At 42.1% G+C, this 12,603-nt stretch overlaps 1 protein-coding gene across 2 annotated transcripts in view; it reads right to left on the minus strand.

The window, feature by feature from the left end:
- The window catches only part of arnt2 (aryl-hydrocarbon receptor nuclear translocator 2), a 107,592-nt gene that overhangs the window by 15,079 nt on the left and 79,910 nt on the right, over positions 1–12,603 (minus strand). For both annotated transcript variants that reach the window (XM_034184160.1, XM_034184159.1), the window contains 4 exons: positions 4,476–4,610; positions 2,934–3,008; positions 2,691–2,842; positions 2,484–2,556 (listed from right to left, as the gene is read on the minus strand). In XM_034184160.1, the coding sequence (XP_034040051.1) occupies positions 2,484–2,556; positions 2,691–2,842; positions 2,934–3,008; positions 4,476–4,610 (435 nt within the window). The remainder of the gene's footprint in view (positions 1–2,483; positions 2,557–2,690; positions 2,843–2,933; positions 3,009–4,475; positions 4,611–12,603) is intronic.

The raw sequence follows: 12,603 nt of genomic DNA on the forward strand, positions 1-12,603 counted from the left end.
TCCGCTTTACTTTTTTCATTCTTATTTCTGATTGTAAACCTTTGTTACACTTATAAAACAACAAAAGCATATATTATGAAAGTACAGGTTGACCTGAAAAAAAGAGACAAACTTGACTGTGGGATGCAGGGAGAGCTGTTAACAGCAATAATAAAACATTTATGCCAGGCAAGTGAACTGTCCAAAAAATGCCCTCGGACCCCAGAGGGTTAATAAAATTCTGTATAATTGTGGGCGCGGTCACTTTGAGTGACAACGGCTGAGCTCAGTTGCTCCTCCTCTCATTGCCTCCAACTGTAACGGAGTCACTCACTGTTGTGCCTTTGGTGTGTCTGTATTATTTTATTACAAACACCTGGAATAATCTGTTTTGTTGTGCAGTGAAACATCCTAACAGATCATCTCTGTCATGGACTGGGTAGCGTGGCACCGAAGGTGGTTGAACACAGCTACAGACTCACAACACTGAGGTATAAGTAAAAAGCTTTATCTCAAAAAACAAAACAAAACAAAAAAAACAAAACAGGCAGGGGTACGGTACACAGGAAGGCAGTCTGAGAAGCGGTGGTACAGGCAGGGGTCAAGCAGAGGCATGGTCAATAACAAGCACAGTTCCAAAATACCAGGAGACAAAATACATGGGCTGAGGCAGGAGCAAGGTCAAAAACAAAGCATAGTCAATAACAGCAAGGCAAAACAGTGCAAGAACAGAGGCTGGAACATGGACAAGAAATCACAACGAACTGGCAGGGAGTGGAGAAAGCGAGGGGCTTAAATAAGAGGTGCAGTAATTAGGGAAACAAGACGCAGGTGTCAGGGAATGTACTGGAAAGGGCGTGGTCAGATGAGACAGAGGTGAAACAGAAGTCAAGAGAGTGCAAGAAGACAGAGCAGACAGAATTACAATGAAGATGAGGAAAGCTGGTGCAAGATAGTGCAGTGAGACAAATGCAAAGTGAACAGGACCTGACAAGAAGATGAACTGAACCACAGTGATCAAAATAAAATACCAAAACAAAAGATGAACAAAACCCAAGTCCTAATAAATAAGAAATAAAATAAACCACACATGAAGGAACAAAGAATTAAACCATGAAATAAATGTAAGAACTGAAAAGAGCTACAAAAGAAAATAAAGGCTAAGACTAAACCAGAATGGAACTCATATGTAACAATAAACAGATAATTCGACATAAGACAAAAGAAAAGCAAACAGGAAATAAAATTAATGAATATACAATGGCAGGGCTGAAACTAGACACATGACTGAAGTAAGATAAACAGGAAATAACTGAAACAGAAAATAAAACCACAGACAAAAGTATTACACACAGGAGCGAGATAATTACAACAAAACTATGACAAGACAAGATAAATGACTAAAATATAATGACCAAATAAAAACAACCGGGGACAAAATATGACTGGGCCAGACTGAGGCCGAAACCTGACAATCTCAGATGTCTCTTGTAATATTCATACTGAATGAAACTCTGGTCTTATTTAATGTTGCATGCTAATGGTGTTAGTACTTTTAGCAGCTGTCGGAATGTCCACTTAATGCACAATTACTGAAGAATTACACAGCTGATAACTTTTACTAGCCACACCAAAATAAACAGTTATGACAGCCACCACACAGACTTGAAAAACATGATTTAATAAACACCTGAACCCAGGGTAGGTATTAGCTTCTGCTTTAGACTCTGGGAGGAGGTTCAGGTTTTTTCCGTCACACATGGGGCAGAGCATAGGTAGCCATAGGTAGCCACCTATGCTCTGCCCCTTTATGCATTCATGAGTTCATCATGAAACGGTGTGGACGGGGTTCTTAACATGGCAGCACCCAGAAAAGGGGGTTATTTCTGCTTTTCCGGGTCTCAATAGGGCACCGTAGTCTCTTGCACCACACAAGGAGCCAGTCTTCCGATACCGTTTTTGAAAACAAAAACAGCCAGCAGGTCCTGACCAAACCATGCAATTAAACCCAAATTAAAATTTGCACCAGTGCAACACAGATGTCTGCGTAATTAAATTATTTAAAGGTACGTAACAAAGACTAATGTTTTGATGTACAGGTACATCATCACCAGTGTTCCTTTTCTCTGCATTTTTCATCATGACCTGCTTGCACCGGATTGTTGTGGCTGGTAGAAGCGCAGAGAACTTTCCCTCCCTAAATTCAAAATTATTGTGGGAACAAGACCGTGTCGCTAATAGATGGATACAGTGCATCTCCACGTCTCTGCAGTGTCCACCAGGAGATTAAAATTCCTGCTTAGAAACAACATCCCATGTACATATGGGGACGTTCCTGCACCACAGCCCATTATTCAATGACCTGCCATATATCTACGATTTGACAGATTGCCAAGACCTGCAGAACCAGTCCTGAAAAATGACTGAACAGACACAGACATCACCATTAAAAGACAGCATGGAAAAACCCCCAAGACAAATCAGTGTCAGGGGTCACAGGTTACCTGGGAGAGGTCGTAGGCCGTCAGCCCGTCTCGCTGGTGAACCTCCAGCTCTGCCTGTTGCTGCTGCAGCTGTCTGTCAATCAAAAAACATCATCATGAAAGCACAACCACAGTGAAACGCTGGTGAACCCTGCCTCCAACAGCACCGCACAGGTTGCGGTGGCGCTTCCCATCCCACAGGACACCGTGTCCGTATGTGTTACGTACTTGACATTGGTGTTTGTGCAGATGATATATTCAATCTCGTCAGAGTACGGGTTCTGGAAGGTGAAGCTGCTGGTCCGGATCAACATCCATTCTCTGTTCTTCATACGGAACCGATACATCACGGAGAGAACCTGACCCTTCAACTTCACCACCTGCACGCACACACATATACACAAACACACCATCAGGGCTTCCAGCACCTTCTGCTGCTTGAATGTGTGCTGAGATCTGGAGCCGACATACCTGCTGGAAGCTTTCTCTCAGGTGACTCTGGTCCTCAGGATGACAGAACTCCACGATGTCTTTTCCCAACAAGTCCTGTGAGACCAACAAACAGATGGTGGAGCATTTTCAGTAACCCTAACTGATACCACATCAGTCAGGGTTACTGACCATGTTTATGATTTTAACTGCTCTAAAGAGCACGACACAGGACACGGACTCTGTTTACAGCACGCTGTCCTCTAAAACTGAAGGATACACTCTGACAACTTTGAAGGAGTTAAAACCTCCAAACATCTGACTTGAAATGAGCTCACATCAACTCCTCAGTGAGGGAACAAAACACACCTGGACTGGAATCACTTCAGCACAACTGTACAACACACAACTGTACAATTATTGTGTCCACATGCCGCACAGCTGGTCTTTCTTCAAAGCCCTGCTCTGCATGTGGGTTCGCTGCGGGTTGTTGTGCAGGGCTGAGCATTTTATTTCAAAGATGTGGAATAATGTGGTTTGTGCACTGAATGGTTCAAAACAGATCATCAAAGAGGTCTGTGTGACCATATTAATGTCCAGTAAAACTTTCATTCATTCATTTTCTCGTGCTTATCTGGGACGTGGTGGACAAGCAGCTCATCCCACGCCTCCCTATCCTCGGTCAAGTCCTCCAACTCTTCGTGGAAGATCCTGAGTCATTCCCAAGCCAGCTGGGAAACATAATCCCTCCAGCGTGTCGTGGGACTTCCCCGGGGTCTCCTCACCAGATGTCAGAACCACCTCAGCTGATTCCTTTCTATGCAAAGAAGCAGCAGCTCTCAGACAGTTGACCTTCTCACAATGTCCCAGAGTGTAAGCGAGACGGATACTAGACACCAAATACCAGACAGAAAATTTTTGTTATTTAGACTTGATATGTTAGCAAGGTTAGCACGGTTTGCACTTTTAGCAGCCATCAGTAGCTTGATGACTTCAAGCCTAGAATACACAACTTCTGAGAGAATAAGATGGATATAATGTTTTGAAACTCAGACCCAAGTAAACCCTTGGAAAAACCACTGCCCAGTCCCCCCCAAAATGCTTTAATCAAACACCTGAACTAAGAGGTTTGCATGTTAGCTAGGGGTCAGCAATGAACGGAAGGATGGGGGCGTGTCCAGGTTGCATCTGTCCCACCCAGGACACGCAGGGTAATGACAACGCTTCAACTCTTTTCCCATTTATGGGGTAGCTGAGACGTGATGGGTGTTCCATCAAATCTTGTACTGACCATGCGCTTGTGTATGCACCTACCTATTTTCTGACATATTTTCAAGCAGAATGCTGTGAGCGTTCCAATGGGCAAGTACAGTACAGTTAGTAACTAAAATGGGCAACCACACAAAGACTGTAATTGCTTCAATGTTCAAGTGACTTTCACAAAATCAGCCTCAACAAAAAAGGTAACAGTTGAAACTGTTGACTTTAAAGTCTAACATGCTGTGATGGACAAGAACCAAAAGACATGTCCACCTCACAGCAGGAGTCTGGTTTCAAGAAGTCCTACATGAATAGCTAAGCTACCTGAGGCTGATAGCCGATAACGTTGATGCAGCGAGGGTCGACAAACGTGATGATACCGTCAGAGTTATGACGTGACAGGAACTCAGTGGGCACTGACAGACCGTTCATGTCCATGGAGACTGGAGAGCTGGTCACCTGTCAGAAACAACAAACAACATCAGTGAGAGTCCAATCGGTTATCAACAAGTCACTGGCATCAATAACTCGCTGCGCCACAGTAATCAATGATTCACTACAGTCATCGATAGTTTCCCGAGTCACGGTCATCGACGATTCACTGAGTCACCAGCATTGACGGCTTGCCACGTCAGTCACCAATGGCTCACCATGTCACAGTAATCAATAATTCACTACCATCACAGAGGACTCACCAAGTCACAGTTATCAATGATTCACTACACTCATCAATGACTTGCCACACCAGTGTCATCGATGGCTTCCCGCATCATTACCATTGATGGCTCACCAAGCCACCAACGACTCACTGAGTCACCATCACTGACGGTTTACGTCAGTCATTAATGACTCGCCGTGTGTCATAGTCACTGACGGCTTACTGAGTAACCATCATTAACGGCTTTCCACGTCAGTCATCGACAGCTTGCTGCTTCACAGTCATCAATGGTTTACTGAGTCACCATCATTGACAGCTTGCCATGTCAGTAACTGATGGCAGCGCTTTAATAGTCTGTCCAATCTATAAACTGCAGACTGACTGCGGTCACTTTCTGTTCTAATAGTCTGTTTGATTCATAAACTGCAGACTGACTGCAGGGATTGATGATGAGGAGAGAATAAATCAGGAAGTGCAAATTAGTGAGGATGAAGTGAGGGCAGCTATGAAGAGGATGACGAGTGGAAAGGCAGTTAGTCGACATGACATTCCAGTGGAGGCATGGAGAGATGGCAGTAGCGTTTCTAACCAGGTTGTTTAATAAAATGTTAGAAAGTGAGAGGATGTCCGAGGAGTGACGATGAAGTGTGCTGGTTCGTATTTTTAAGAACAAGGGTGATGTGCAGAGCTGCAGTAACTACAGAGGCATTAAGATGATCAGCCACAGCATCAAGTTAGGGGAAACAGTAGTAGAAGCTTGACTTAGAAAACAGGTGAAGATCTGTGACCAGCAATATAGTTTCATACAAGAAAGAGCACTACAGATGCAATGTTTGCTCTGAGAGTACTGACGGAGAAGTATAGAGAAGGCGAGAAGGAGTTACATTGTGTGGAGTTAGAAAATGCTTATGACAACAGAAGAGTTGTGGTATTGTACAAGCCCAATTCCAATGAAGTTGGGACGTTGTGTGAAATGTAAATAAAAACAGAATACAATGATTTGCAAATCCTCTTCAACCTATATTCAATTGAATACACCACAAAGACAATATATTTAATGTTCAAACTGATAAACATTGTTTTTGTGCAAATATTTGCTCATTTTGAAAAGAATGCCTGCAATACGTTTCAAAGAAGCTGGGACAGTGGTATGTTTACCAAAATGTTACATCACCTTTCCTTCTAACAACACAATATGCATTTGGGAACTGAGGACACTAATTGTGAGTGTCATGATTGGCTATAAATGGAGCATCCCCAAAGGCTCAGCCATTCACAAGCAAAGATGGGGCGAGGATCATCACTTTGTGAATAACTGCGTGAAAAAAATAGTCCAACAGTTTAAGAACAATATTTCTCAAGGTTCAATTGCAAGGAATTTAGGGATTCCATCATCTACAGTCCATAATATAATCAGAAGATTCAGAGAATCTTCTGATTATATTATATATATTTGCAGATGACATTGTGATCTGTAGTGAGAGTAGGGAGCAGGTTGATTCTGTCGTGGACATATGATCTGGAGAACAGGGGAATGAAAGTCAGTATGAGGAAGACTGAGAGGGAGCCCAGTGGAATAGTGCCTTTACAAGGAGTAGAAGTGGTAAAAGTACAGGAATTTAAAAATTTGGGGTCAACTGTCCAAAGTAATGGAGAATGTGGTAGAGACGTGAAGAAGAGAGTACAGGTAGGGTGGAGTGGGCGGAGAAAGGTGGCAGGAGTGATTTTTGACCAAAGAATATCTGCAAGAGTGAAGGAGAAAGTCTACAAGACAGTAGTGAGACCAGATATGTTGCATGGCTTAGAGACGGTGCCACTAACAGGAGGTGGAGCTGAAGATGTTGCAGTTCTCTCTGGGAGTGACGAGAATGGACAGGATTACCGTAATTTCGGGACTATAGAGCGCATCTGAATATTATCCGCACCCACTAATTTTAAAAACAAAAAATAAATTGTACATAAATAGCCGAGATAATTACACAGAAAGATGTTAGAAAGATTTTTTTTAACTTTTAATTTAATACGTACCGTAAATGCTTTTTTTTTTCCGCTTAGCATTACATGCAAATATTGACGCGCACATCATCCAGCGTGCATGCACAGTGTCTCTGCTCCGCACAGAAAACTGAGTAATTTTAACTTTTAAGATTTCATCACTTGCAGTCAGGATCGGATGGAGTCTGTGGTAAATGAGACATTAATGAGGCGCTAAGACTTTTTCAACTTGTTGCACCAAGACAGAGAACTGGTTTGGAAGGGTGGGGGAGAAGGCTCCGCTTCAGTGACCGATCTGACGGTGCAACGTGCCGGAGAGGAACTTTTCTTCACTAAAATGAACAGGTAAGACTTTATATTTACACTGCGTGTGAATTTACACCGTATGAGGAGTGCAGCTTTCAGGAAATCAATTGACATATTTCGGCTTCTGAGAAAGCCTGTAAAAATCCATAAATTAGCCACATCATTGTAAAAGCCGCAGTGCTCAAAGCGTGTGAAAACAGCAGTGGCTTATAGTCTGGAAATTACAGCAAGAATAAACAAGAGGGACAGCTCAGGTGGGACAGGTGTCAGGTGGGTGCAGAGGAGGGACCCAGGGTATATAGGGAGAAGGATGCTGAGGATAGAGCCACCAGGCAGGAGGAGAAAAGGGAGGCCAAAAAAATTGGTTTATGGATGTGGTGAGGGAGGACATGCAGGTGGTTGGTGTGACAGAGAGCAATACAGAAGACAGGGTGAGATGGAGGTGGCAGCCCCTAACAGGAGCAGCCAAAAGAAGATGACTAAAAATAAAAAACTAAGAAATAACATGTACATAAGTATTCATATCCTTTGCCATGAAGCTCAAAATTGAGCTCAGGTGCATCCTCTTTCCACTGATCATACTTGAGATGTTTCTATAGCTTAATTGGAGTCCACCTGGGGTAAATTCAGTTGATTGGACATAATTTGTAAAGCCACACACCTGTCTACATATAAGACCCCACAGTTGACAGTGTATGTCAGAGCACAAACCAAGCATTAAGTCAACGGACTTGTCTGTTGACCTCTGAGACAGGATTGTCTCAAAGCACAAATCTGGGGAAGGTTACAGATACATTCCTGCTCCTTGGAAAGTCCCAATGAGCACAGTGGCCTCCATCATCTGTAAATAGAAGACGTTGGGATCCACCAGGACTCTCCCTAGAGCTGGCTGCCCGTCTAAACTGAGCAATTGGGGGGAGAAGGTCAGGGAGGTGACCAAGAAGATGATGGTTACTCTCAGAGTTCCACCATTACTCAATGGAGAGAGGTGAACCTTCCAGAAGGACAACTGTCTCTGCAGCAAATTCACCAGTCAGGCCTATATGTTAGAGTGCCCTGAAGGAAGCCACTCCTTATTAAAAGGCACATGACAGGCTTGCCAAAGGGCACCTGAAGAACACTCAGACCAAGAAAAACAAAATTCTTTGGTCTGATGAGATGACGATTGATCTCTTTGGTGTGAATGCCAGGCATCATGTTCACCAGGCAACATCGCTACAGTGAAGCATGGTGGTGGCAGCATCATGCTGTGGGGATGTTTTTCAGCAGCAGGAATTGGGAGACGACTCAAGATTGAGGGAAAGATGAATGCAAACCTGCTCAGGAGCACTTTTGACCTCAGACTAGGGTGATGGATCATCTTTCAACAGGACAATGACTCTAAGCACACAGGCAAGATATCAAAGGAGTGGCCTCAGGACAACTCTGTGAATGTTCTTAAGTGGCCAAGACCTAAATCCGATTGAAAATAGTAAATGGACTGCATTTATATTACACTTTTCCCATCAATATCAGAAGCTCAAAGCACTTTCTAGTAATGCTTCGCATTCACCCATTCACATACACTGATGTCAGGGTGCTGCCATGCAAGGCGCTCACTGCACATCAGGAGCAACTTTAAGGACCTTGCCCAAGAGCCCTTCATGATTTTACAGCCAGACGGGGGTTTGAATTAAGGATCCTCTGGTCTCAAGCCCACTGATTAACTGCGAGACCATCATCTCCCCAATCTCTGGAGAGATCTGAAAATGGCTGAGCATCAAAGCTCCCATCCAACATGATGGAGCTTGAGAAGTGCTACAAAGAGGAATGGGCAAAACTGTCCAAAGTTAGGTGCACCAAGCTTTTGGCACCATATTCAAGAAGACTTGAGGCTTGTAATTGGCAAAAGTGTATCAACAAAATATTGACCAAAGGGCGTGAATACTTACACTGAGGAAAATAAGTATTTGAACAACCTGCAATTTTGCAAGTTCTCCCACTTAGAAATCATGGAGAGGTCTGAAATTTTCATCTTAGGTGCATGTCCACTGTGAGAGACAATCTAAAAAAAAAAAAAAAAAAAAAAAAATCCAGAAATCACAATGTATGATTTTTTTAGTAATTTATTTGTATGTTACTGCTGCAAATAAGTATTTCAACACCTGTGAAAATCAATCAATCAATCAATCAATTTTTTTATATAGCGCCAAATCACAACAAACAGTTGCCCCAAGGCGCTTTATATTGTAAGGCAAGGCCATACAATAATTATGTAAAACCCCAACGGTCAAAACGACCCCCTGTGAGCAAGCACTTGGCTACAGTGGGAAGAAAAACTCCCTTATAACAGGAAGAAACCTCCAGCAGAACCAGGCTCAGGGAGGGGCAGTCTTCTGCTGGGACTGGTTGGGGCTGATGGAGAGAACCAGGAAAAAGACATGCTGTGGAGGGGAGCAGAGATCGATCACTAATGATTAAATGCAGAGTGGTGCACACAGAGCAAAAAGAGAAAGAAACAGTGCATCATGGGAACCCCCCAGCAGTCTACGTCTATAGCAGCATAACTAAGGGATGGTTCAGGGTCACCTGATCCAGCCCTAACTATAAGCTTTAGCAAAAAGGAAAGTTTTAAGCCTAATCTTAAAAGTAGAGAGGGTGTCTGTCTCCCTGATCTGAATTGGGAGCTGGTTCCACAGGAGAGGAGCCTGAAAGCTGAAGGCTCTGCCTCCCATTCTACTCTTACAAACCCTAGGAACTACAAGTAAGCCTGCAGTCTGAGAGCGAAGCGTTCTATTGGGGTGATATGGTACTACGAGGTCCCTAAGATAAGATGGGACCTGATTATTCAAAACCTTATAAGTAAGAAGAAGAATTTTAAATTCTATTCTAGAATTAACAGGAAGCCAATGAAGAGAGGCCAATATGGGTGAGATATGCTCTCTCCTTCTAGTCCCCGTCAGTACTCTAGCTGCAGCATTTTGAATTAACTGAAGGCTTTTTAGGGAACTTTTAGGACAACCTGATAATAATGAATTACAATAGTCCAGCCTAGAGGAAATAAATGCATGAATTAGTTTTTCAGCATCACTCTGAGACAAGACCTTTCTGATTTTAGAGATATTGCGTAAATGCAAAAAAGCAGTCCTACATATTTGTTTAATATGCGCATTGAATGACATATCCTGATCAAAAATGACTCCAAGATTTCTCACAGTATTACTAGAGGTCAGGGTAATGCCATCCAGAGTAAGGATCTGGTTAGACACCATGTTTCTAAGATTTGTGGGGCCAAGTACAATAACTTCAGTTTTATCTGAGTTTAAAAGCAGGAAATTAGAGGTCATCCATGTCTTTATGTCTGTAAGACAATCCTGCAGTTTAGCTAATTGGTGTGTGTCCTCTGGCTTTATGGATAGATAAAGCTGGGTATCATTTGCGTAACAATGAAAATTTAAGCAATACCGTCTAATAATACTGCCTAAGGGAAGCATGTATAAAGTGAATAAAATTGGTCCTAGCACAGAACCTTGTGGAACTCCATAATTAACTTTAGTCTGTGAAGAAGATTCCCCATTTACATGAACAAATTGTAATCTATTAGACAAATATGATTCAAACCACCGCAGCGCAGTGCCTTTAATACCTATGGCATGCTCTAATCTCTGTAATAAAATTTTATGGTCAACAGTATCAAAAGCAGCACTGAGGTCTAACAGAACAAGCACCGAGATGAGTCCACTGTCCGAGGCCATAAGAAGATCATTTGTAACCTTCACTAATGCTGTTTCTGTACTATGATGAATTCTAAAACCTGACTGAAACTCTTCAAATAGACCATTCCTCTGCAGATGATCAGTTAGCTGTTTTACAACTACCCTTTCAAGAATTTTTGAGAGAAAAGGAAGGTTGGAGATTGGCCTATAATTAGCTAAGATAGCTGGGTCAAGTGATGGCTTTTTAAGTAATGGTTTAATTACTGCCACCTTAAAAGCCTGTGGTACATAGCCAACTAACAAAGATAGATTGATCATATTTAAGATCGAAGCATTAAATAATGGTAGGGCTTCCTTGAGCAGCCTGGTAGGAATGGGGTCTAATAAACATGTTGATGGTTTGGATGAAGTAACTAATGAAAATAACTCAGACAGAACAATCGGAGAGAAAGAGTCTAACCAAATACCGGCATCACTGAAAGCAGCCAAAGATAACGATACGTCTTTGGGATGGTTATGAGTAATTTTTTCTCTAATAGTTAAAATTTTGTTAGCAAAGAAAGTCATGAAGTCATTACTAGTTAAAGTTAATGGAATACTCAGCTCAATAGAGCTCTGACTCTTTGTCAGCCTTTGTCAGTTGAAAATCAATGTTAACATTTGGTACAGTAGCCTTTGTTTGCAATTACAGAGGTGAAACGTTTCCTGTAGTTTTTCACCAGGTTTGCACATACTGCAGCAGGGATTTTGGTCCACTCCTCCATACAGATCTCCAAATCTTTCAGGTTTGGAGTTTTAGCTCGGCTGAACCTTTTGGGGATGCTCCTTTTATACCCAATTGTGACACTCACCTGTTTCCAATTAGATGTTCTTTGAGCATTCATCAACTTTTCCAGTCTTTTGTTGCCCCATCCCAACTTTTTTGAAATGTGTTGCAGGCATCCATTTCAAAATGAGCAAATATTTGCACAAAAACAACAAAGTTTATCAGTTTGAACATTAAATATCTCGTCTTTGTGGTGTATTCAGCTGAATATAGGTTGAAGAGGATTTGCAAATCATTGTATTCTGTTTTTATTTACATTTTATACAGCGTCCCAACTTCATTGGAATTGAGATTGTACAACTTTGTTCTTTACAGGTTCCAGTCCAGCTCTGTTGTATTTATCATTCAGTTACTGTATAAACTATGTACACAGAACATAAAAAAGGTCTTTATTAAATGGTTTTAACGAATGTCATTTTTTTTACATTCCTTTTCACACCATACACAACATGTAACTGCCACTGGTTGAGATTTACGGTTTCATTTTCATGTCCATGAGCTAAAGGAAGTTCTCAGCCTTGAAGACTGACAGGCGCCACATCATGTTTACAGTGAGGAAAATAAGTATTTGAACACCCTGTGATTTTGCAAGTTCTCCCACTTATAAATCATGGAGGGGTCTGAAATTTTCATCCACTGTGAGAGACATGGTCAAAAAAAAAAAAAAAAAAAAAAAAAAAAAAAAAAATCCGGAAATCACAATGTATGATTTTTTAATAATTTATTTGTATGTTACTGCTGCAAATAAGTATTTGAGCAGCAGGGATTTTGGACCACTCCATACAGATCTTCTCCAAATCTTAAGGTTTGGAGTTTCAGCTCCCTCCAAAGATTTTCTATTGAGTTCAGGTCTGGAGACTGGCCAGCCCACTCCAGGACCTTGAAATGCTTCTTACGAAGCCACTCCTTAGTTGCCCTGGCTGTGTGTTTGGGGTCATTGTCATGCTGGAAGACCCAGCCATGACCCATCTT

This window comes from Thalassophryne amazonica, chromosome 2, assembly GCF_902500255.1.
Source record: "Thalassophryne amazonica chromosome 2, fThaAma1.1, whole genome shotgun sequence".
In the NCBI taxonomy this organism is placed as follows: Eukaryota; Metazoa; Chordata; class Actinopteri; order Batrachoidiformes; family Batrachoididae; genus Thalassophryne; species Thalassophryne amazonica.